Below are 23,608 nucleotides of genomic sequence, written 5' to 3' on the forward strand. Positions count from 1 at the left end.
TTTCTATTTTTTCTTAAAATGAAACATTGTTTCAGTATCATTTTAGACTTGATTGGAGTGGTGGGGGAGTCTCTGAAGTTTGGTGCATGCATTTTTAATGATTATTAAAATACTTGGCATAGAGCCTAAGTTGAACAACTGTGCATGTGGGTACCAAATTCCTGATGAAGGGCTTTTGCCCAAAACGTCAATTTTCCTGCTCCTCAGATGCTGCCTGACCTGCTGTGCTTTTCCAGCACCACTCTAATCTAGTCTGGGACAATAGTCCAGTAACAAAAATAACTATCTAGAAATTATTCAGACAATATGTGTAGATTTAAGGAGTGAAAGGTGCTATCAGCTTAGCAGTTTAAAATGTTATGGCTGGGGAAAAATCTTGAGTGGCTGAGAAAAACTCTAGAAACACAAGGCATGAAGATGTCTTCCTCTTTTGACATGTTTAAAAGGCCATTGAATGCTTGCGTTTAAGGAAAACAAATTGAGGAGTAAGTGAACTGAATTAGCTTACTCAATGGTTTTGGGAAAATTCTTTGTCAGAAGAAAGTACCATCAAATTGATGCATACATTGGTTAAAAAAATAACCAGTTACTGTACAACTATACAACTGAATGAACTAGAGATCAGGAGTGGACTTGTTGAGATTTCAGTGTCTGTAAGGTGGTTATTGAGAGAAAAAGGGGATTTATTTAATTAGCATTTAAAATAAAAGATTTAAATTATTTTATTTTCTCCTTTTCATAAACTTATGATCTTTTGTTGAAATTACTTTAGTCCATTCTCTTTGTTATTAATTCATGGGACTATTGTCCTGTTTTCCTCCCCTCATTCGAAGTAAAATGCTCAGACACAGTATCGTTTTACCCCCTTCATCTTTATTCTGCGCCCTGGAGGGAGAGAGAACAATCACCTATGTGCACAGAGACATGAGTTCACTGTCTTCTCTAGAACAGCAGTTTCTCAATGAACTATAAAGTTATTTTACAGGGAGGAGCAACCAGATAAGGCAACATACATATTGATTGAGTGACCATTACTATCAGCGAGTGTCAGCAGTAAAGATTAAGCCATCTGCTGTTACATAATGAATAACAAACTTCACATAATGAATACTTTTCACCTCCTCTTGTTAAATGGGTTTATACAATGAATGTTTTTCCACCATGTTAACCTGCTACTCTTGGAATATTGTGTAAAGTTCTGGTCGCCCCATGGCAGGAAGGATGTGGAAGCATTGGAAAAGGTGCGGAGACGTACCAGGATGTTGCCTGATCTGGAGGGAAATTGTCATGAGGAAAGGCTGAGAGACGTGGGTCTGTTCTCATTGGAAAGAAGGCGGCTAAGAGGGGGTTTGTTAGAGACATAGAAGATGATCAGAGGATAAGATAGGTAGACAGTGAAAGTCTTTTTGCTAGGATGATAATGCCAGCTTGTACAAGGGACATAGTTACAAATTGAGGGGTGATAGATTTAAGACAAATGTCAGAGACCGGTTCCTTACGCAGAGCGGTAAAGGTGTGGAATGCCCTGCATGTCAATGTAGTTAATTCGGCAATAGGGAGATTTAAACAATCCTTGAATGATGATGGGATAGTATGGGGGATGGGCTTAGAGTAGTACACAGGCCGGCGCAACATCGAGGGCTGAAGGGCTGCTCTGCACTGTATTTTTATGTTCTTGTCTCCAGCACCCTGTTGTTAACTGTGTTACCTGATCTGAGTCATGCTCAGCTGAACCTCTTGTTTCACAAAACTCAGAATTTAACTCTTTCCCTGCCTCCTTATATCTTTTTAACATTCTCAATGTGAGAATCTTTTTTGTCAGTACGTTCTTAAATGCAATCAATATTGGCTCAACTTGTCCAATCCCTTTATTCCAAAAATAAGTTGTGAACTGTGTTTGAGTTGTTTCTAACTGAACTAAAGTTTTTTTAAATAGAAATTCAAAACTGCCCACAATACTTGAGATGTCGTCTCACGAAGACCCCACACAGTTGCAGTAAAACTTGTCAATTTTTATTTTCCATACCCCTTTAAATAAGCACCAGCATTCCATTTATCCTACTGTGCATTTGCTTCACAGCATACAAACACGATCAATCCCTCTCCATTTATACATTATACTGCTTTTCCAGTCTTTGTGTTGAAGTGCACAATTTCACATTTTTCTTGATTATGTTCAATCTGCTAAATTTTTGCACGCACACTAGGTCTATCTATGTTATTTGGTAGATTACGTGTCATTTTCTCGAAGGTTTTCTACCCGTTCTGCTGTTATTGAATTTTGCTACGATGCCTTGGTACTTCTATTCAAGTCTTTATTGAAAAGAATGCTCAATTTCTTTTCTGCAAAACTACATATATTTTGGGTTATAATTGAGAGATGGGGCTTTGATACCACAAATTAATTTTGCTTTAATAAACTGATGGGCAGTGTTGGAAGAGAGCCTTCATTGAGCCATCTAGTGGCAGTTGCAATAAGTTGTGACAGGTGACATGGCAAAACTGAGCAATATTGACTATAAAGCATGACTTAAAAATCATGACTCGGAAGAATTGGGGTTACAAATGCGTGCCTGTAAGATTTCTCATGTGACATTTTGAAAACGGGTGCCAAACAGACTGAAAATGCTAAGCTTTAAAACATAAGATGTTCAGCAGTTTTTAATTTCAATTTATTTTATAAATGCATATTAAAATCAGTTTTGATATGTTTTGAGCTTAGTGTTGCCATTGTCAGCTATAGCGTCAATGATTTTTAGTCTACTTTGTAAGTACAATGATTGCTCTTCAGGTAGATATTATGTTTGTGTACTTAATTGGAGTTCAGCCACACTTGTTATGCCATCTTGTATGATAATTGAAAATAATGGTGCAAAATCCTATACGAAACTCAAACGAGTGTGTGGCAGTGTGTGTTCGGATAGATTTCTCGCTGATGTTGACATGAAGTGGAAAGTTTGGAGGGAGTAAGGTATGCTAAAGGTATTTAAGGATGTGTTTGAAGTAGCTGGTGAGTGTAACCCTTGTAATTTTGGATATGGGTGCCTAGAAAATCAAATAGAACACACAATGTGCTTTGTAGCTCCTGCTGCATTTAATATGGATCAACATTACAAAAACAGCCTGTTGAAGCCAGTTAATGATGGGACCATGTGGAGACCATAAATAGAGCTTTTGAATATCTAGAACTGACTACCTACCATGGTTTGTTTTATTTTGAGACAAATATCCAGATGCTGCTGGAGGCTCTATGTCTCCAATTGGTAGTACATTGCTCTCGACATGCCATTTGTGCCTCAGTTGATCTCTGTTGTCTGATCAGAAATGTTGTAGATTTTAAGTCCCACTTCAAAACTTGAGTCCAATCATCTTGGATATAGTATTGAGGGAATGTTGCGTGAGAGGTTTTTTTTGGGGGGATGTGATCATAAACCAGGGTCGCATCTGGTCTTCCAGATCACAGCAGTATTTTAAAGGAGAACAGTGGACTTCTTTCTCGTGTCCTGCCAATCTTTATCTCTAAGCATATCACAAAGACAGATGTTTTGGTTTTTATGACATTACTGCTTGTGAAATTTTGCTGTGTATCCAAATTTTCTACAGTTCAGCAGTGACTACAGTTCAGAAATTTTTTGTCATGAAGAGTCAGCATCATTGGCTGGACCAGCATTTATTGCCAATCCCTAATGGCCCAGAGGGCTGGTAAGAGTCAACTAAGTTATGAATCTGATATTACATGCAGGCCAGACCAGTTCAGAAAGGTAGATTTTCTTAGCTGTAAAGTGGTTTACGCAGGTGCTGTAATTGTGAAAGGTGCTATAGAAATTTCTTCCTGGATAAGTCCATGTTGCAGTCATGGGAATGGTAGTATTTTGTAGTTGCTTAATATGTTGCTTGCGTGGCACTTGTTTTCTGTTAGCCATATAGTGAGACTGATATCTGAGCTAAATAGTTGAATAAATAATTCTCAAGTGTGCATTGGAAGATAGTGGAAAATTTTGACCTCTAAGATGATTGTTGACACAATTTGGGAAACCAAGTTAACCTTCTGCAGTAAAATGAACCTTGAATCAAACTTAGTGCTCTGAGATTCTAGGTAATCCTGGAAACTGATGGCCTGATTCTGGTAGTTTGAAGCAAACAGGAACTCAGGTGTCTTACCAGTTGTTTGTTACTGTTGTGCCTTTTCCATTTTATCTGTACATAAACTGCACAAAATCATGCAAATTATATATACAATGGATCCCCAGTATTGGGCTTTGCACGTTGGATGTAAGATTGTTATGTGGATAAGTGACAAATGTGAGTGTCTCTGCCTTCTATGGCAGACAAAGCAAACATGTTGGGTGGAGATTGCTAAGTGGCTCAGTTTGGAATCTGAAATATGGTGATAATCTCTGCAAAGGCCAGACACTTGGGATTGTTCAAAGTAAAACATCTAACACAACATCTGGATTGAATCAGAAACGTTCATTTAAAGCAAGCTGTGCATTTTTGGATTTAACAAAAGCATCCTGGAAATATCCATCTTTTCAGTAAATGTAGTCTGATCAACATAACATTGACATCTGAGTTGTAATTTTTAAAATATTCAATCTTTCAATGACCATCTTTTAGTAATCCCGTGTCTTAGTAGTACAGTTACATTACTCCCACATAATTTTTAATGGATTAGTAATACAAAAACCCAGGCTAATACATATGGGACAGGTTTCATTTACTGCTTCATGATGGCACTTGAGGGAAATTTAAGCTAAATTAGCTTTTAATTCCAGCTTTTGCTAACATTAGTAATGGTTACCATGAAACTATCGTGGTAAATACCCATCTGGTTCACAAGTCTCCCTTAAGCAAAGAAATCTGCCATCCTTATGTGGTCTGGCCTGCATGTGATTGCAGATACTCAGGAATGTGCTTGACTCTTAACTGCCTTCTGAGGCAGTTCAGCTGTCACTCAATTTCATGAGTCATTAGGGATTAACAATAAATGTTGGCTTTGCTGGTGATACCCACATCTCATGAAAGAAGAAGAACATTAAAGTTTTTTGTGAACTAATTTTGCAACTAATATTGTAGGTTAATTACTTCATTTTTAAAGTTGTTGATTTAAAAGCTTGGTATAGCAGACATTAATATGATTGTCTTGCATAGAAAGCAATTGAGACATCCTCTAGGCAAGAGGAAGTCTGACTTGCAGCATGTGAAACTTTAGATGATAGGAATGAAAGAGTTGCAGTGTTTGGATCATTGTTTGATGGTATTTATAATTGAAATGCATAACCAATTTGGCAAACCAAACCTGGAAATACAGCATAGTATCACTTATACAGGTTCCAAATCCTGGGTGGGAGGAAAGTCTGCGAATGCAACAACTTGTTCCTCCTTGTTAGGTCCTTTTCCCAGTGTTTCACACAAGATGCAATTCGCACACACCAACTCCTACAAGCTGTTAAAGTTTATTAAAGCTTGTACAAGCTAGGTGACCCCTTCGACCCTCCTCGCAAGCACGTGAGGTTGAGTCAAAAGAGGCTCTGAACAAAGAAAATACATCCCCTTTATACAGGTCAGTTGCCCACCCCACGTCAATGTTACCTCAGGTACAATGGTAGGATCAGATCACCCAGATAATGTGAATGTAAATGCCCTAATGGTGAGACTGATGTACAAGAACACCTAGATCTCGTTGTACTGCTCCTTTTACCTAACTTGACTCCATTTGGGTAGTAATCTGCCTTCCTGTTTTTGCCACCAAAGTGGATAACCACACATTTATCCACATTAAACTGCATCTGCCATGCATCTGTCCACTCACCTAGCCTGTCCAGGTCACCCTGTATTCTCTTAACATCCTCCTCACATTTCACCCTGCCACCCAGCTTTGTGTCAGATTCCCAGATAAGATTGTGTGCATTAAAACAATCTTTGTCAATCTTCTGAGAATTGACATACCACGCTGTTCATGAGCGCTCCTGTAGTCTTCCGGCTTCCCGAACAGTCCAGGGTGGAATTCAAAAAAAATGTGAATATTCTCTCTAAATTGTAACATCATTGATTTCTTGCTGTGTTTATGAGCAGGTGTGCCTAAATCCAGAGTCCCGAATGCCTCTAGGAATTAAAGCTTATTTGTGACCCCTCTTGAGGGTGGAAGTGATTTGGGGAAATACCTTTGTTGCCATCTTCTGCAATGTTCACAGAAAGTGGATGACCTCCATTAATTTTCATTTCTTACATCTTAACTATGCTATAATTTAGTGTTGCAAGTAAGCATTAATTAATGCATACATTTTTAAATGGTGCTATGATTTTCAGTTAGGAATTGGCAGATAATAGCCTGTGTAAATGATTTAAAACATTATTTTTGTCAATTGTGTTGAAACAAATCATTGCACTCACATTGATTTCTAACTTTTTTATTCCTTTTTTCATGCTCTGCTGGATGGTTGTTTCACTTCATGGTTTTGAATTCCTCACTGCTTTGTGGATATTTCGTTGCCATCTGAAATGCCGGATCTGTGGATTTTCAAATCTCTCAACCCAGCAGTAAGTATCTGAAGCTACATGATGGGTTTTAAAACATCTGTGCTTCTGAGCCATATCTGGCTTCCTTGCCAGTTGTGATAAGATTATAGTTTGGAAGTTTTGTAAATATGAATTGATAATTTTAGTTGTGTCAGTATTCTGCTCAGGAATGTTATTTCCTGCTGTCAATACTTTAAACTTACTGGTCTGGTTGAGAATTTAAATGCGGTTCTTCTGTTACAGCAACAAAAAAATCTTGAAGGATATGTGGGTTTTGCCAACCTCCCTAATCAAGTCTACAGGAAGTCTGTGAAAAGAGGATTTGAATTTACGTTGATGGTTGTAGGTAAGTGATTCAAATTGAATTGAAATTGGCAATTGTTGCTTTGTCATTATATACAAGAAGAAATAGTCTCGATAACAATTCTCTTAACTTAGACGACACAAATTTAGGATGCAATCTAAAGCGGTTTGAACCAAAATATCCTAATTGTATTTTACAAGCGAGCGGTATAGTTTACTTGGGGTGCTTAAATGGTTCAGGACCCCACATTTAATGAGGGGGAAGAAAAATATCAACCATGAAGCTATGTTTATCAGGTGACAGCACTAATTTTCTTTGCAGTGGAGCTATGTGGTCAAATAATCCAACAATACTATCACTTGAATGTCCTCGCAAGAATTTGTGGTAACTGGTAAAAAGATGACAAAGAATGAGTTTCTGTTCTGTTGATTCCCTGAAAATGTATTTCTGACAATAATTCCTGTTTGAAGTGGTATGCATTCTTGAACAGGACTCTGCTGAATTTATCCATGCTTGCTCAGTCTTGATAACTGATTGTAATAGATGTCATCTGACTCTGAAAGAGTGCATTAAACTTAATAGATTGGATGATGCAGTCCTTTAAAACAGCAGTATCAATAATTAAAATAACTTTTTTTTTGAATGTTAAGGCTTTGACATTTCTGCTATCTTAATTCCTTATGTTTTAACCATTTAAGTGCTGTAAAATTTTCGAATTAAAAATGAAAGACATGTTACAAATTGATTTTCTGTGAATATCCAAGTGACACTAGCTGTTTATCTTGATTGGTGACCACATTGTTACTTGTTGCCTGAAATTGCCTTGTTCCAGATACAAAGTGGTGTCAGTAAAGAGAGAATGTGCACTTTGGAAATTACTAGATCTCTGAATTACAACTCTTCAAAAACAGAAATGTTTGCCTTTTTCCTACTAACTGCAAAAAGTAAGACACTGTGTTTTGCATTTTAGAGTTATTTATTGTGGTGTCTTATTACTTTAAACTGCAAAGTTTATATTATAGATCATGTTGCAGAATTTTGATTGAACTCAGTAAAGATACTTTGCTTGAGGTACTGCAAAATTTGAAGGGCTTTCTGTTTGACTTCAGCTTATTGCTGTACACTTCACTCCATACCCAAGTACTCGCTGTCTTTTGTTTTTGATTTGATTTCTACCTTGCAAGGTTTTGAGCCTGCAAAGGAAGTTGGAAAAAGTATATTCAGGAGAATGTAATAGAACAATGTTCAGTTTCACTGAAGAGGAGACAAAGGAGACTCATAGTCTAAAGACTAGCATGGATCACTTGGGCCTTGGAGCTGATTTGAGCTTTCATGTGTAGTGCTGTGCAAACTTTGTACAAGTGAGTGGGTGGCACGGTGGCACAATGGTTAGCACTGCTGCCTCCTGCCTCAGGCGACTGTGTGGAGTTTGCACATTCTCCCCGTGTCTGTGTGGGTTTCCTCCGGGTGCTCCGGTTTCCTCCCACAGTCCAAAAATGTGCAGGTTAGGTGAATTGGCCATGATAAATTGCCTGTAGTGTTAGGTAAGGGGTAAATGTAGGAGTATGGATCAGGGTGGTATAGGCTTTGGCGGGTCGGTGTGGACTTGTTGGGCAGAAGGGCCTGTTTCCACACTGTAAGTAATCTAATCTAAAGTATTTCTCATTTAGGTAGTTTTCATTTTGCAGCATTGGAAATTATTGGTCCATGAGGATAACAAAAGCAACAAAACATTTCAAAATTGTTCTTGGAGGATGTAGTTTTGGAATTGACAGTTAATTGAAACATGTGTAACATTTATACCTGGAAATAATAAACATATGAATTTTCAAGTCAAACAAAATAGATTTCATTAATGTTTTTCTTAATCTTGGAAATAGGGCAATGGCTTTACTCTGGGAATGCAACTCTGGATGTGTGCTATATTCTCTTGGCATATTTGCATGCTGTTCTCAGTTGTAGTGAGTCAATTATTTGTCTGTCTTGTCTAGCTGCATTGTGTGTTGTGGCCAGAATTGACATGTTTCTTGTGAAAGTAATCGGGAAATACACACAGATTTCCACAAATAATCTTTGTATCAAATTTGGGATCATCCTATTGAATAGAATGAGGAACAACACACCATGAGAAGTCAGCTGCATTCTGAAAGATGATTGTTCTCCCACCATGTTGTTAAATAGGGAGTGTCTGTATTTTGTCACAGCATGAGTGAATAAGTGATAACCGCTATCGGGTCCATGGAGGATCGTTCTTCCATCCCATTTTGAATTTCCAGGCCTCCACATGTGCACGGGCTCACTCTCTTTCTCTCACTGTTTGTTGACACGGTTAATTCTGCTCAGCAGAGTGGATTTTCATTGTTTTTGAGTGAATGTACCCAGTCATACTAGAAACTTGCAGAGGTGAATTTGCTCTTCACCCCTATTTATTGTGAATGCTGTACTCAACTCAATATTGCTCACTGCTTGAGGAACTGAATTGCAAATCAAACAGGCACCATAATCATGTTGTAATGTCATAAGTGCAATTATCTTGGTCCCAGAAGTGTGATTACAAACAAGACGTGGCAAAATATGCTTGAGTTATATTTTCAAATTCATAAATTGCTAATTGTTTCTTATCTTCAGTAGTAATAAAATAATAATGTGTTAGCACCAGTATTATGGGCTTTCGTGACGTTTTAATAGTGTGCATACACCTAGGCTAGAAGATGAGGGTTGAAGCCCCGTTTGTTCCAAAGGTGACGTAACATAGCTGAACAGGTTGATATAAAGGATAGAGTTGTACAGCACAGAAACAGACCTTCACTCCACCTTGTCCATGCCAACCAGATATCCTGAATTAACTTAGTCCCATTTGCCAGCCTTTGGCCCATATCTCTTTAAACCATTCCTTTTCATGTACTCATCAAGATGCCTTTTAAATGTTATAATTGTGCCAGCCTCCTCCACTTCCTGTGGCAGCTTATTCAAGACATGCACCATCCTGTCATGAAATGGTGCCCTTTTGGTCCCTTTTTATATTTTTTTTCCTCTCTGCTTAAACCTGTGGCCTCTAGGTTTAAACTCCCCTATCCTTGGAAAAAGACCTTAGCTATTCATCTTATTAAAGCCCTTCATGATTTTATAAACTTGTATAATGGCACCCCTTAGGCCCCAGCCTATTCAGCCCCTCTCCAGCTCAAACCGTCCTATCCCAGCAATATCCTTAGAAATCTTTTTTGCACTGTTTCAAGTTTAACAACATCCTTCCTGTAACAGAGAACAGAATTGAATGCAGTATTCCACAAGTGGTCTGACTAGTGTTCTGTATAGTCACAGCATGACATTCCGACTTCGGCTGAATGCACTGACCAGTAAAGGCAATTGTACCATGCATTGTCTTCTCTACCCTACCTAGGCTGTAACGATAGAACTTCTGATATGTTATAGCTATTCATTAACACGCAAAGGTAAAATAGCCATACCAGACCATAGAGTTGCTCTTGAATAAGAGAGAGAGAGAGCGCAAGGCAATTGGTAATGGTCTAACTGAAGGGTCACCATGCTTCAGGCAAAACCCAAAAAGTTGAAAAGGTGACTCCTTCATTGTAACCTCTGGAAATTAAACCTATATTGTTGGCTCTGCATTTCAATCAGTTGTCCAGCCAACCGAAATTTGTGACCAATTCCTTTCCTGTTGCTATGCATTGGTTGAATCCAATGTTATTAAGATGAGTGAACTTTGATGGTAGTTGATTTGGCTGTTGCCTTGGGTAGTTAGTGTATCTTTTTGCCAAGTTGATTAATGCTTGAACAGGGCAAACATCATATTTTATCAATATGATTACTCCTAGTATACAAAGTATCAAAACCTGTAGCCGTACTGTAAGTGTATGATGAGCATGGAAGTTAAGTGCCAGCAGTCATGGTGTTCAGCTTAACTGCACCTTATGCACTGAGGAATCACTGTGTGAACTAACCAGTGATAGTGTCTATTCTAAAATGAGAAGATCCCTGTGAAGTACTGTTTGGTTTGTAATATTCCATTGGTCTTAACACTGGTTTTGCAGTTCCTTGAGGAAGGCTGAGCAGTGTGCACTGCCAAGATCCCCTGAAGTGTTTTCAAGTCTGGTTCTGGATTCTTTACTCTTTGAAAAGGACAGGAAAGCGAATGTGAGGAGTGTTGCAACAGCCATGATTCAATTTAATTTAATTTAACAACCAAACATCCTACTCTTGTTCTTCTATCTTACGGTCTTATGGACAAACTGCAAATGTTTGAAGTTGGTTTATGACCAACTTTGGCTGTCTGCTAGATTTCTATCCAGGAAGATATGAACTGGTTGCAGACGGGCAATTGATAAAAGTCAGTTCGGAGAATACTAGATTGAGATTTTTGAATATTTTTGGATTGTGGTCAGGGTCAATAAGAGTTTTATTTATCTTTAGAAAATCATTTCCAGGTTTTCTCTTGTGCTCTGGAACATGAAAGCCACAGAAGAATGGAGCAGGATGAATCAACTGATGGCTTCCAATAGTTGAAGGTTTATGTGCATAGGGCTCAGATGAAGTGAAGAGATTTGGAATGTAGCGAAGAGGCATATTCAAAGATGAGAGGTTGTGCATTTTTTGTTCTTTTATTGATTGTGGTTGTTGCTCTTGGGGCTAGTATGGCTGCTGTAAATCACTGTTACATAGATGCATCCACAGTGCTATTTAGGAGGGGCATTTAGGGTTTTGACCCAGCAACAATAAAGGAATGGCAATTAATTTCCAAGTCAAGATGTTGAGGAGCTTGCAGTTGATGGTGTTTGCACATACCAACTACTCCTGCATCTAAGTAATGAAAGATGGCTTGATGAGTTGGCATGCATTTTGTAGACAGTACATACTGCTGCCACTTTGGATTAGTGTACAAAGAGTGGAATGAAATAAGTGGAAAATGTTCTATTATACAATTAACTTAGATCTTGTAGATGGTATACAGGCTTTGGGGAGTAAGTAAGTGAATTATTTGTTGCAGGATTCCCAGCCTCTGATTTGTTACACAATGGTAGTATTTATATTGCCAGTGTAGTTCTGATTCTGCTCAATGATAACTTCCAGGATGTTAATGTCAGAGAATCCTAATGTATTTGAATTAAAATGTGCGATCTACAAACTAATATTTCAATTATAATTGTTTCTGACTTGGCCACTAATCCTGAAGTAAGTCAGATGCAAGAGTAATTTGCCTTGATATTAAAGCAGCATTGACAAAGTTAGGATTCAAGGAGGACTAACAACTGTAGTCAACAGAAGTTGGGGGTCAAATCTCAACTGGCTGAAGTCCTATTTTTTGAGTGAAGAAAAATATCCATCACTTTGGCTTCTTCGTGATCATGTTGACCGAGTCAGAAATATGCGTGCTCAAGCCTTAACTGAGGATTTTCAATATGAGAGAACATTCAAGTATCAAGAGAAAATTGCTTGAGGTGCTATGTTTTAGATGACATGCCCAAGCTTGCAAGTTCAGTTGAGGGTTTTATTAGTGCTATTGATACTGAATGTCATGGAGAGGTGGTTGTATTCTGTCATTGTACATGGTCATGGAATGTTAGTTGTGTCTGAACAGCATAAGCTTGAATGATACCTCACTCTTGTTGCACATGGATAGAGACTGCTTCAATATCTGTGGAGTTGTGATTGGGATTGAACCCCATGCCATTGTCAGTGAACATCTCCAATTCTGTTCTTAGGGCAAAGGTCTGACATTGGCCTTGAACAGTCAGAGCCATTTTCCTTTGTGCTGGGTGTGACTTCAGCCTGTTGAGAGTTTGACCCCCAACTTATGTTGACTGCAGTTGTTAATCCTTGTTGAATCCTAACATTGTCAATGCTGCATTAATATCAAGGCAAATTACTCTTGCATCTGACTTACTTCAGGATTAGTGGCCAAGTCAGAAACAATTATAATTGAAATATTAGGTGAAATTACATAGAATGGAGTGGATAAATGTGATTAGAATAATTTGCCTGTCTTGAGGTTGTAGGATTGCAGTGCATTGAGTGCTGGTTCCAGTGTACTGTGTTGTAACCAGTATTTGTATGGGATGATTGATCTGGAGCTGGACTTGAGGCAGGCTGGCCATTGCAAACTTTGCAATATTATCTGTCCATGTCCTCCTCAGTGGATGCAATGTGGAATGACATAGTTCATCATTTGTCTTGCATGACTTCTTCGTGGGGGATGTTGAGTGCTGGTTGTTCTCTGGTTCTTTTGCCTTGGTGAATTTAATTATGATGTGGAGGTGCTGGTGTTGGACTCAGCTGGACAAAGTTTAAAAATCTCACAACACCAAGTTATGGTCCATCTGGTTTATTTGGAAACATAAGCTTTTGAAGCGCTCTGAAAGCTAATGCTTCCAAATAAACCTGTTGGGACTATAACCTGGTGTTGTGTGAATTTTGACTTTGTCCATTAATTATGTTTTTGTGGTGAATTCCAGCAAGCTGATGTCATGCTTCTAGCAGAAGTAGTAATAGAAATTGAAACCATGACTTGACATGTTATTCTCGTACTAATCATCCCCCTTCCTCTTTTATTCTCAAAGCATCTGGTGTATTGAGACGTATGTTAATTGGACATGGCAGGCAAGAGCGTGGCAAAGAATGAGGTATCTCTGAAGAATTAAACTGCTTTTATTTCCAAGCAAAAGGTCTGGTGTGAATAAACGCAGGGTATGCATGCAAACATGGGACTCGAATATCACAGCTATTACAGAAACATGGCTGAGGGAAGGACAGAACTGGCAGTTCAATGTTCCGAGCTTTACATGCTATAGGAAGGATGGAGAGGGAGCGGCATTATATGATTTAGGCAAAAAATTACTGCTGTGTTGAGATACTCCTGGATTGTCCAGTGAAGAAGCTGTCTGGGTGGAAATGAAAGGAGGATAATCACCTTGATGGGATTGTACTATTCTGTGTGGGAAACTGAGTAAATATACAGAGAAGTTCAAATATATGTAAGAATAATAGGTTTACAAATAGTAAAGGGTTTTAACTTGACACATAAATTGAGACTGCTCTGGAATTAAGGGTTTGGATGGTGAAGAATTTGTTAAATGTGTTCAACAAGTGTGTTGACATACCTATGAGAGAAGGAGCAAAACTTAACCCCTTGGGCAATAACAGGGTGAGTGACTGAAGTGTTAGTGGGAGAGAACTTCGGAATTGGTGATCGCAATTTTATTTGTTTTAAAATAGTTATGGAAAAAATGACAAGTTAAAGTTTTTTAAATTGGGGCAAGGCAAATGTTTACAATGAGACAGGAACTTTGAAAAGTTCCTGAGACTGGTCACAGATTAAGAGACAGATGGCAAGTGAGAGGCTTTCAAAACGAAGACAATGAGAATTTAATCAGTATGTTCCTGTTAGTGAAGGGCAGGCTGGTAGGAGTAGAGGACAATGGACGACTAGAGATATTGAGGCCCTTGTCAAGAAAAAGGAGGCATATGTTAGGTATAGACAACTGGGATCAAGTGAAGTTCTTGAGTATAAGAGGAGTCAGGACATTGAGGGAAATCAAGCAGGCTAAAATAGGATATGAGAGATTCTTAGCAGATAACGTGAAACATAGACTAAAGAGATTTCAGAAAAACACGAATAGCAAAAGAGCAACTAGGGAGAGAAAAGAGCCCTTTAAGAGATGGAATTTACATGCATTTGGAGAGACAAAGTCTGATTAGGAATAGTCAGCATTGTTTTGTGCATGAGAAATTATGTCTGTCAAACTTTGAGTTTTTTGAGGATGTGACCCAAGAAGATAGATGAGGGCAGAGCAGTAGATATTGTCTGCAAGGATTTCAGCAAGGCCTTTGACAGGGTTCTGTGTGGTAGACTGGTCAGTCCAAGTTAGATCACATGGGTTTGAAGGAAAGTTAACCAATTGGATACAAAACAGTAGTGGACAAGTCATGGTGGAGGGTTTTTCGGATCGAGGCCTGTAACCAGTGATGTTGCGCAGGGATTAGTGCTGAATCCTCTTTGTCATTTGTATAAATGATTTGGATGAGAATAAAGGAAGCATAACTAGTAAGCTTGTGGATGACCCCAAAATTAGTGGACAGTGAAGAAAGTTATTTCAGTACAAAGGAATCTTGATCGTCTGGGCCAACGAGCGGAGTGCCAGGTGCAGTCTAATTTAGATAAATGTGAGATGTTCTGTTTTGGACAGGGGTTAATACAATTCATGATCGACCCCTAGGGGAACAGACCTAGGGGTTCAGGCACATTGTTCCTTGGAAGTAACTTCGCAGACAGGTTGGTGAAGAAGGCATTTAGCACGCTTGCCTTTGTTGGTGAGTACATCTGAGTAGAGGAGTTGGAATGCCATATTGTGATTGTACATGTTGAGGCCACTTGTGGAGTATAGTGGACAGTTCTGGTCACCCTGCTATCGGAGGGATAATAAATTGGATAGGGTGCTGAAAAGATTTACAAGGATGTGACTGGGACAGAAGGGTTTGGGTTTTAGGAGAGGCTGGATAGTGGGGGGTGCAGAGGTTAAAAGGTGAGCTGGATTAGGTGATCAGTATTTTTTTCTGCTTTATGAATGCATTGTCTTCTCTGGTATCAGACTGTTTTATTAAGTTTTCCTGGCTAAGTGTTATTTCTTGGTAAGTCAATTCTATAAAGAAATCTAGGAGGAAACACTGGCTCCTTTCAGTAGGGGATACAGAAACGTTCCAGCAATAGCTGTAAATCAGGAGGTGGAAGGAAGAGCGAAAATCAGTGAATTTACAATCACTGTGGAAGTGGTATTAAGTGAACTGGAACTTTGACAAGTCCACCAGTCCTGATGGGCCGGAACTAGAGCCTTAAAAGAGGTGGCATATGAGGTTGTAGATGTATTGGGATTGATTTTTCAAAGTTTGAGTTTCTGGAAAGATTTATTGAAGTGCAAAATAGCAAATACAGCTTTCTCTTTAAAGGAAGACGAGAAAAAGTTCTGGCTGGAGTACGCTCCCTTTTTTTTGAGGTATTATAGGTGTTAGAGGTGATTTCCTTGAATTTCAGGAGTAGCAATACTGTGTTAAATGCTGTTGCAATTGTTTTGGAACTTTGAAAAACAAAGTCAAAACAACACATTTTAAAAGGGAGAAAGACAGACAAAGGCAGCAAGCACATGGTCTGGAAATGAGATGGAGAAAGAAATCCCACACTGCTAATTGACACAGCAGTGAATCTGCGCAGTTGCTGCCTTTACTGTTTGAATTCACATATCGCTGGACAGTGCAGTGTATCAGGAAAGATTAAACAGCGAAAATCACATCTGATCCTGGCGGAACCTGTTTGGGAGAGGTAACAGCACAGAAAGATAAGTAAATAGTTACAAGTATAGCCTTGCTGTAATTCTACAATAGTGAGTAGAGTGGGTTCTTTCTTGATGTTTTTATTTGTATCTGTCTCTTGGTTAAAGTTTACAGATATAAGCCTAGGTATTAAGTTAGCCTGGAGCCATGTTTTGTAAAGCAGTAAAATGGTGCTATTTTCTTGGTCTGTAGATTGGAAGGAGCAAAATGGCCTTTAGTAGAGTGATATGCTCTTTTTGTTGGATGTGGGAGTTTTGGGAGAGTTTAAGGGTTACTGAGGATTATATCTGCAATAAATGTCGTTTGTTGCGAATCCTGTCAGATTGAATGGATCAATTAGAGCAACAGTGGCATTGACGAATTTACAAGAGCGAGGGGGTGTGATGCATGGCAGTTACAGGAAGGGAGAAAAGTCACATACGCAGTCATGTATGTGTTAACTCCAAGAAAGGTAGGCAGGTAGTACAGGAGCCTTCTGTAGCTATTCCCATTTCAAAGCAGTGTGCTGTTTTGGAAAATGTAAGCGGTGATGGACTTTCAGGGCACCGTAGCACAAATGACCAGGTTTATGGTATCAAGACTGGCTCTAATGTAATGAGGGGTACATCAAGTTCCAAGAGCTCGATCGTGTTAGGGGACTCTGTGTAGTTAGGGGCAAAGATAGACGTTTCAGCGACCCAGCAGTGAAAAATCAATGGTATGTTGCCTCCCTGGTGCTAGCATCCACTCTGTCTCCGATGGTGCAGAATGTTCTGAAAGGGAAGAGGGCTCAGCAGGAGGTCATCGTACATATTTGAGCCAACGACAAAGGATGGGATTCTGAAGGGACACCATAGAGAGAGATGGGCAGGAATTTAAACAAGAAGTAGTAGTAATAGTATCTGGATTACTCAGATACGAGCTAGTGAGGGTAGCGGTAGAATAGGGTAGCTGAATGCATGGTTGAGGAGCTGGTCTTTGGGAGAAGGATTCACATTTTTGGATCATTGGAATCTCTTCTGGGGTAGAACTGAACTGTACAAGGTGGACAGATTGCACTTGAAGTGGAAGTGGACTAATATACTGGCAGGGAGATTTGCTAGAGCTGCTTGGGAGGATTTAAACTAGTCAGGATGGAGGAGGTGGCTAGGACCCAGGGAGATAGGTGAGGAAAGAGATCAATCTGAGACTGGTACAGCTGGGAAGAGAAGTGAGTTAAACAGTCAAGGCAGACAGGAACAAAGCAGAGAACAAGGTATGACTGATAAATTGCATTTATTTAAATGCAAGAGGCCAAACAGAGAATGCAGATGAACTCTGGGCATGGTTAGGAACATGAGACTGGGATATCATAGCAATTACAGAAACGTCTCTTAGAGATGGGCAGGATGGCAGCTTTAATGATCCAGGATACAAATGCTACAAGAAGGATAGAAAGAGAGGCAGGAGAAGAGGGGGAGTGGCGTTTTTGGTCAGGAAACGCATTACATCTGTACTGAGGGAGGATATTCCTGGAAATATATCCAGGGAAGTTATTTGGGTGGAACTGAGAAATCAGAAAGGGATGATCACTTTATTAGGATTGTTTTGTAGACCCCCCTAATATTCGGAGGGAAATTGAGAAACAAATTTGTAAGGAGATCTTCGTTATCTGAAAGAATAACGTGGTGATTATGGTAGGGGATTTTAACTTTCTAAACATGGACTGGAACTGCCATAGTGTTGAAGGTTTAGATGGACAGGAATTTAAGTGTGCACAAGACAATTTTCTGATTCAGTATGTGGATGTACCTACTAGAGAAGGTGCAAAACTTGACCTACTCTTGGGAAATAAGGCAGGGCAGCTGACTGAGGTGTCATTGGGGGGAGGGGAGAGGGGTTTTTGTGCCAGTGACCATAATTCTATTTGTTTTAAAATAGTGATGGAAAAGGATAGACCAGATCTAAAAGTTGAAGTTCTAAATTGGAGAAAGTCTTTGAGTAAAAAGTGAGGTCTGCAGATGCTGGAGATCAGAGCTGAAAATGTGTTGCTGGTTAAAACACAGCAGGTTAGGCAGCATGCAAGGAACAGGAAATTCGATGTTTCGGGCCAGAGCCCTTCATTCCTGATGAAGGGCTCTGGCCCGAAACGTCGAATTTCCTGTTCCTTGCATGCTGCCTAACCTGCTGTGCTTTAACCAGCATCACATTTTCAGCTCTAAATTGGAGAAAGGCCAATTTTGACGGTATTAGGCATGAACTTTCAAAAGCTGACTGGGGGCAGATGTTTGCAGGTAAAGGGACAGCTGGAAAATGGGAAGCCTTCAGAAATGAGATAACGAGAGTGCAGAGACAATATATTCCTGTCAGGGTGAAAGGAAGACTGGTAGGTGTAGGGAATGCTGGATGACTAGATAAATTGAGGGTTTGGTTAAGAAAAAGGAAGCATATGTCAGGTCTAGACAGGGTAGATCGAGTGAATCCTTAGAGTATAAAGGCAGTAGAAGTATACTTAAGAGGGAAGTCAGGAGGGCAAAGGGGGATACCGAACTAGCTTTGGCAAATAGAGTTAAGGGGAATCCAAAGGGCAAAAGGGTAAATAGGGAGAGAATAGGTCATACTTTGTGTGGAGCTGCAAGAGATGGGAGAGAGATAGTAAATGAATATTTTGCGTCAGTTTACTGTAGAGAAGGTCATTGAAGATGTAGAATGTGGGGAAATAGATGGTGACATCTTGAAAAATGTCCACATCAGAGGAGGAAGTGATGGATGTCTTGAAATGCATAAAGGTGGATAAATGCCCAGGACCCGATCATGTGTACCTTTGACCTCTGTGGGAAGCTAGAGAAGTGATTGCTGTGCCTCTTGCTGAGATATTTGTATCATTGACAGTCACAGGTGAGTGCCAGCAGACTGGAGGTTGGCTGATGTGGTGCCATTGTTTAAGAAGGGTGGTAAGGACAAGCAGGGAACTATACAGCAGTGAGCCTGACGTCGGTGGTGGGCAAGTTGTTGGAGGGAATCCTGAAGGACAGGATGAACATGTACATGCAAGGACTGATTAGGGATAGTCAACATGACTTTGTGCATGGGAAATCATGTCACAATTTTGATTTGAGTCTTTTTTTTAAATTAGTAACAGAGGATTGGTGAGGGTAGTCTGGTGGCCGTGATCTATATGGACCTCAGTAAGGCATTCGCCAAGGTTCCCCATGGGAGGCTGGTTAGCAAGGTTAGATCTCATGGAATACAAGGAGAACTAGCCATTTGGATACAAAACTGGCTCAAATGTAGAAGACCGAGTTTAGTTGTAGGTTTGCCGATGACACCAAAATTGGAGTTGTAATGGACACAAGAAAGGTTACCTCGGATTACAAATTGGATCAGATAGGCCAGTGGGCTGACGAGTGGCAGGTGGAGTTTAGTGTAGATAAATGCGAGGTGCTGCATTTTGGGAAAGCAAATCTTAGCAGAACTTATACACTTAATGGTAAGGTTCTGGATTAGTGGTGCTGGAAGAGCACAGCAGTTCAGGCAGCATCTGAGCATCACTTGCTGGTAAGGTCCTAGGGCGTATTACTGAACAAAGGGACCTCAGAGTGCAGGTTCATAGCTCTTTGAAAGTGGAGTCTCCAGTAGGTAAGATAATGAAGAAGGCATTTGGTATGCTTTCCTTTATTGGTCAGAGCTTTGAGTACAGGAGTTAGGAGTCATGTTGTGGTTGTACAGGACATTGGTTAAGCCACTTTGGAAATATTGTGTGCAATTCAAGTTTCCTTCCTATTGGAAGGATGTTGTGAAATTTGAACGGGTTCAAAAGAGATTTACAAGGATGTTGCCAGGGTTGGAGGATTTGAGCTGTAGGGGGAGGCTGAATAGGCTAAGGAGTGACCTTGAGAATGTGTAAAGGAGATAAGCAGGTCGGGAAAGCGTTTCAAGCTTTGTGAAACAAAGGTTCAGCTAAGCTTGACTCAGATCAGATAAGAACTTGTGGCCTCAGGTTTATAAAATTGAGGGGCACGGATAGGATAAATAGACTAAGTCTTTAACCTGGGGTAGGGGAGTCTAGAATTAGAGGGCATACGCTTAGATGAGAGGGGAAAGATATAAAAGCGACCTTTAACGGCAACATATTCACGCAAAGGGTGGTGCATGTGTGGAATGAGCTGCCAGAGGAAGTGGTGGAGGCTGGTAAATTTGCAACACTTAAAAGGCATCTAGATGGGTACACAAATAGGAAGAGTTTGGAGGGACATGGGCCAAGTGCTGGCAAACGGGACTAGATTCGGTTGGGATATCTGGTCAGCATAAACGAGTTGGACTGAAGGGTCTGTTTCCTTATTATACATCTCTGTGCAGAGATGTGCAGGTTAGGTGAATTGGCCATGCTACATTGCCCACAGTGTTCAGAGATATGCAGAATAGGGCATTAGTCAGGGGTAAATATATGGTAGGTGAATGGGTCTGGGTGGGTTACTGTTCGGAGGGTCGGCGTGGACTTGTTGGACTGAAGGGCCTGTTTTCACATTGTAGGTATTCTGATTCTGATTCTGCATCTGACTCTAAATGGAAAGACACAGAAATCAGACCTGTTAGCTTGAGATTTGATGTAGAGAAAGTGCTGGAATTAACCGTTAAGGACCTTTATAACTGGGGAATTTGAAATATTTCAAGATAATAGAGAAGAGTCAGCACAGATTTGTGCTAAGGAAATTTTTTTTATTCATTCCTGTTTAGACTTGGGAGAAGATGGTAACAAAGGAGTAGAATTTAGAGGGAGCCCAAGGTAGTTGGTTTTCCAAATGTTGAAGTGTAGGAAGTTGCTGCTTATTGTTTAGTCTTCAGTAATGCATCATAATATATTGAGGTGTTATTGATCCCTGCAATTTAATCTATTAATGCAACCTGTATGCTTCGTGTACCATATCAATCTGGGCATGGCATCACAGGAATTGCACTACATTTGACCTTGAGCAAATTCCTCCTCTGCTGCTGCCAGTTGATATTCAGTTAAATGCCAACTGTGGTGCAGTGTGTGAAGTTGTAATTGATTGATTTGTCCCTGGCAATGCTACTTTGAAAGAGCTGCAGTAAAGTTCTGTAATTTTTTTATTTGCTCTTCAGATGTTGTGTAGCCAGATGCATCTGAAGCGAGCACCAGATGTTATGTAATGGAATGAAGTACTGGATAAATTGTTGCTTGTAATCCAGGAAACCATTTTAACTTGAGCATGAAATCAGCCAGAAAGCCTATTGGCCTTTGTTTCCATCGATTGGAAAAAAGGGGACAAACTTGGGGTTGTCTTTAATTTTTTCATCACATCTGTGCTGAAGTCCTCTATAGACAACTAATTACTTTTGAAGTTTTGTTTTCTCTGTAGTAGGTAAGCTTTGCACACTATTTGCTGGCTGCAGGAGTCTTGAAACAGCAGTGGGGTAAGTGGACAGAAAATACAAATCAAATTTGAGAGTGCCATACTTGTGAAGATTATTGGAATCGTCATCCATACCTGAAGTTATTTCCATAAGTTGATTTTCACAGTTCTGTGGAAGTTAGAAGATGGTTTTAAATGGGCTTTTAAAAATATAGGAAATTTTGAAGAAAACTGAGTTGCCTGAATGAAGTTGTGCACAGCTTAACATTTTTAAATGAAAACCACCTGGAGATGTATAAAGTGTAACAAAAATAGCCACTGAATCCTTTTCCGTATGCTGCTCGTTGTGGCTCACCTCCCCCATTCAAAAAGAAGAAAAACTGCCTTTACTGACAGTATTATGGGCTGGACTGGGTTTAGAAGTAGCAAGAGGTTTCAGTTAGTCAGTTTTGTGGTTTCCTTTGCTATGTGAAACTTCCTTTAAAGGAAACATGCCAGGTTATTCATCAAACAATTAAGATGGCTCTTACTTAGCTCTGAACAATAACTTGTTGATAGTGAAGTAAAATTATTTTTCTGACATTGATGTCTGCTTGTATTTAAAGGAAGAATTGGGGTTTGGATGAAAACAAAACATTTCCTTTATGCTGGTATGAATTTTGTGTGGATGCACAATATAGTGGACTTGGTGGGCCAAGTGAAGGAATACATGTATGAATTAGTCGCACCTCTGGTGAATATTTAGAAATGAAACTTGAATTGAAGTGTAATTAAGTTCGTTAGGTTAGCTATCAAACTGGAGGCTAAATTGGAGCTGTGTCAAAAGTAACTAATCTTCTTCAAAAGACATTAGACATTAGTAGCTCTTTGGGAGTTCTGGGTTCAGATCTAATTGAAGTGGAAAAAACTAATTTGAAGAGCACTTTTTTTCAAATCTTGATTCTTTGATTTTTAAACTGCTGAGTGGCTAAGGATGCTGTAGATAAGTGTTTATTTTGTCACGGTTGGGAGTTTTAAATACTTTAGATCAGGAAATTACATGTTCTCTTAAAAGTCTGCCTCTTTGCATTGTTAAATAAAACTCTTGTAGACGCAAAAGTGTAGATGTAGTGTTGAACTTACAACCCAATTTCATATGAATTTGATTCTGTAGATCCCAATGATCCTTGGGCTCTGAGGAAATTCCATTTAAAAACTATTAGGATTTGCTGCCATCAACTTTCCATATCCTTATAACCTTGGGCTTGCAACACAGCCCCCTGGCTGGTTACTGACTAGAGGAAATTGAATTTAATGATGTACTTAACAAAACCTTGCACGTTGGAACGCTTGCATCACATTTCCTCTCGTGACGAGGACTTGCTTTTATTGTCCTAGCTTAACTATTTGATTTTTCCAGAGTCAATCGGTGAAAAAATTTGATGTATTTGATTCTTTATGATGTTTATCGAACTTACTGATCCAAGATTATTCTGTTACAAACAGTGCTGTGGTTGAAGAGGTATAATCAGTCACTTTCTGCATCGTTGGCCCTGTGTTAGAAAGGATTATTGTCTGGCTTTTAAAGAATAAAACTAAGAATGAGTTCAAATGTAGAGGAGAGCCAATGAATTGATCTATGTTCGTGAGTTATGATGGTTTCTGTCACCCAAATGCTATTCATTTTCTTGGATCTGATAATTTGTTGCTGGAGCATTTAAACTGCTTCTTAATCCCAACCATGTTTTGCTTTTCTTTGCTAGCTTTGTATTTTTTTTGCTCTCTGGCTTGGATATTAAACAATGGACAGCAGCAGTGATGGAATGCTGCAAGACTATGGAGCAGCAATCAAAGAAAGCTTGGAACAAGAAAGACAATTAAAATTGAAGGTGAAGCATGACACTCTGTGTTATGTAGGTTTAAAGATAATAACTGTTTGGGGACTTACCACAATATTAAATGACACAACTTGGCATTGAACTTCATGAGAATGCTAGTTTGGAGCTTTTTTTTTCTGTTTTGTGGAAATTGCCCAGCCATTCACAGAACATGTGGGTTAATGAGGTATGGGAAACTGGAGGCAAGTTATGCAAATTAGTTTCTTTCATTAGATTTATTGTCTCATGTGAAAGCT

The 23,608-nt window shown here is 39.4% G+C and overlaps 1 protein-coding gene across 1 annotated transcript in view; it reads left to right on the plus strand.

The window, feature by feature from the left end:
- LOC132815183 (septin-7) overlaps window positions 1-23,608 on the plus strand; it is a 115,967-nt gene that overhangs the window by 1,607 nt on the left and 90,752 nt on the right. The window contains exon 2 of the mRNA XM_060823998.1: window positions 6,666-6,865. Coding sequence (XP_060679981.1) covers window positions 6,666-6,865 — 200 coding nt within the window. The remainder of the gene's footprint in view (window positions 1-6,665; window positions 6,866-23,608) is intronic.

Source organism: Hemiscyllium ocellatum, chromosome 4 (genome assembly GCF_020745735.1).
Source record: "Hemiscyllium ocellatum isolate sHemOce1 chromosome 4, sHemOce1.pat.X.cur, whole genome shotgun sequence".
NCBI lineage: Eukaryota > Metazoa > Chordata > Chondrichthyes > Orectolobiformes > Hemiscylliidae > Hemiscyllium > Hemiscyllium ocellatum.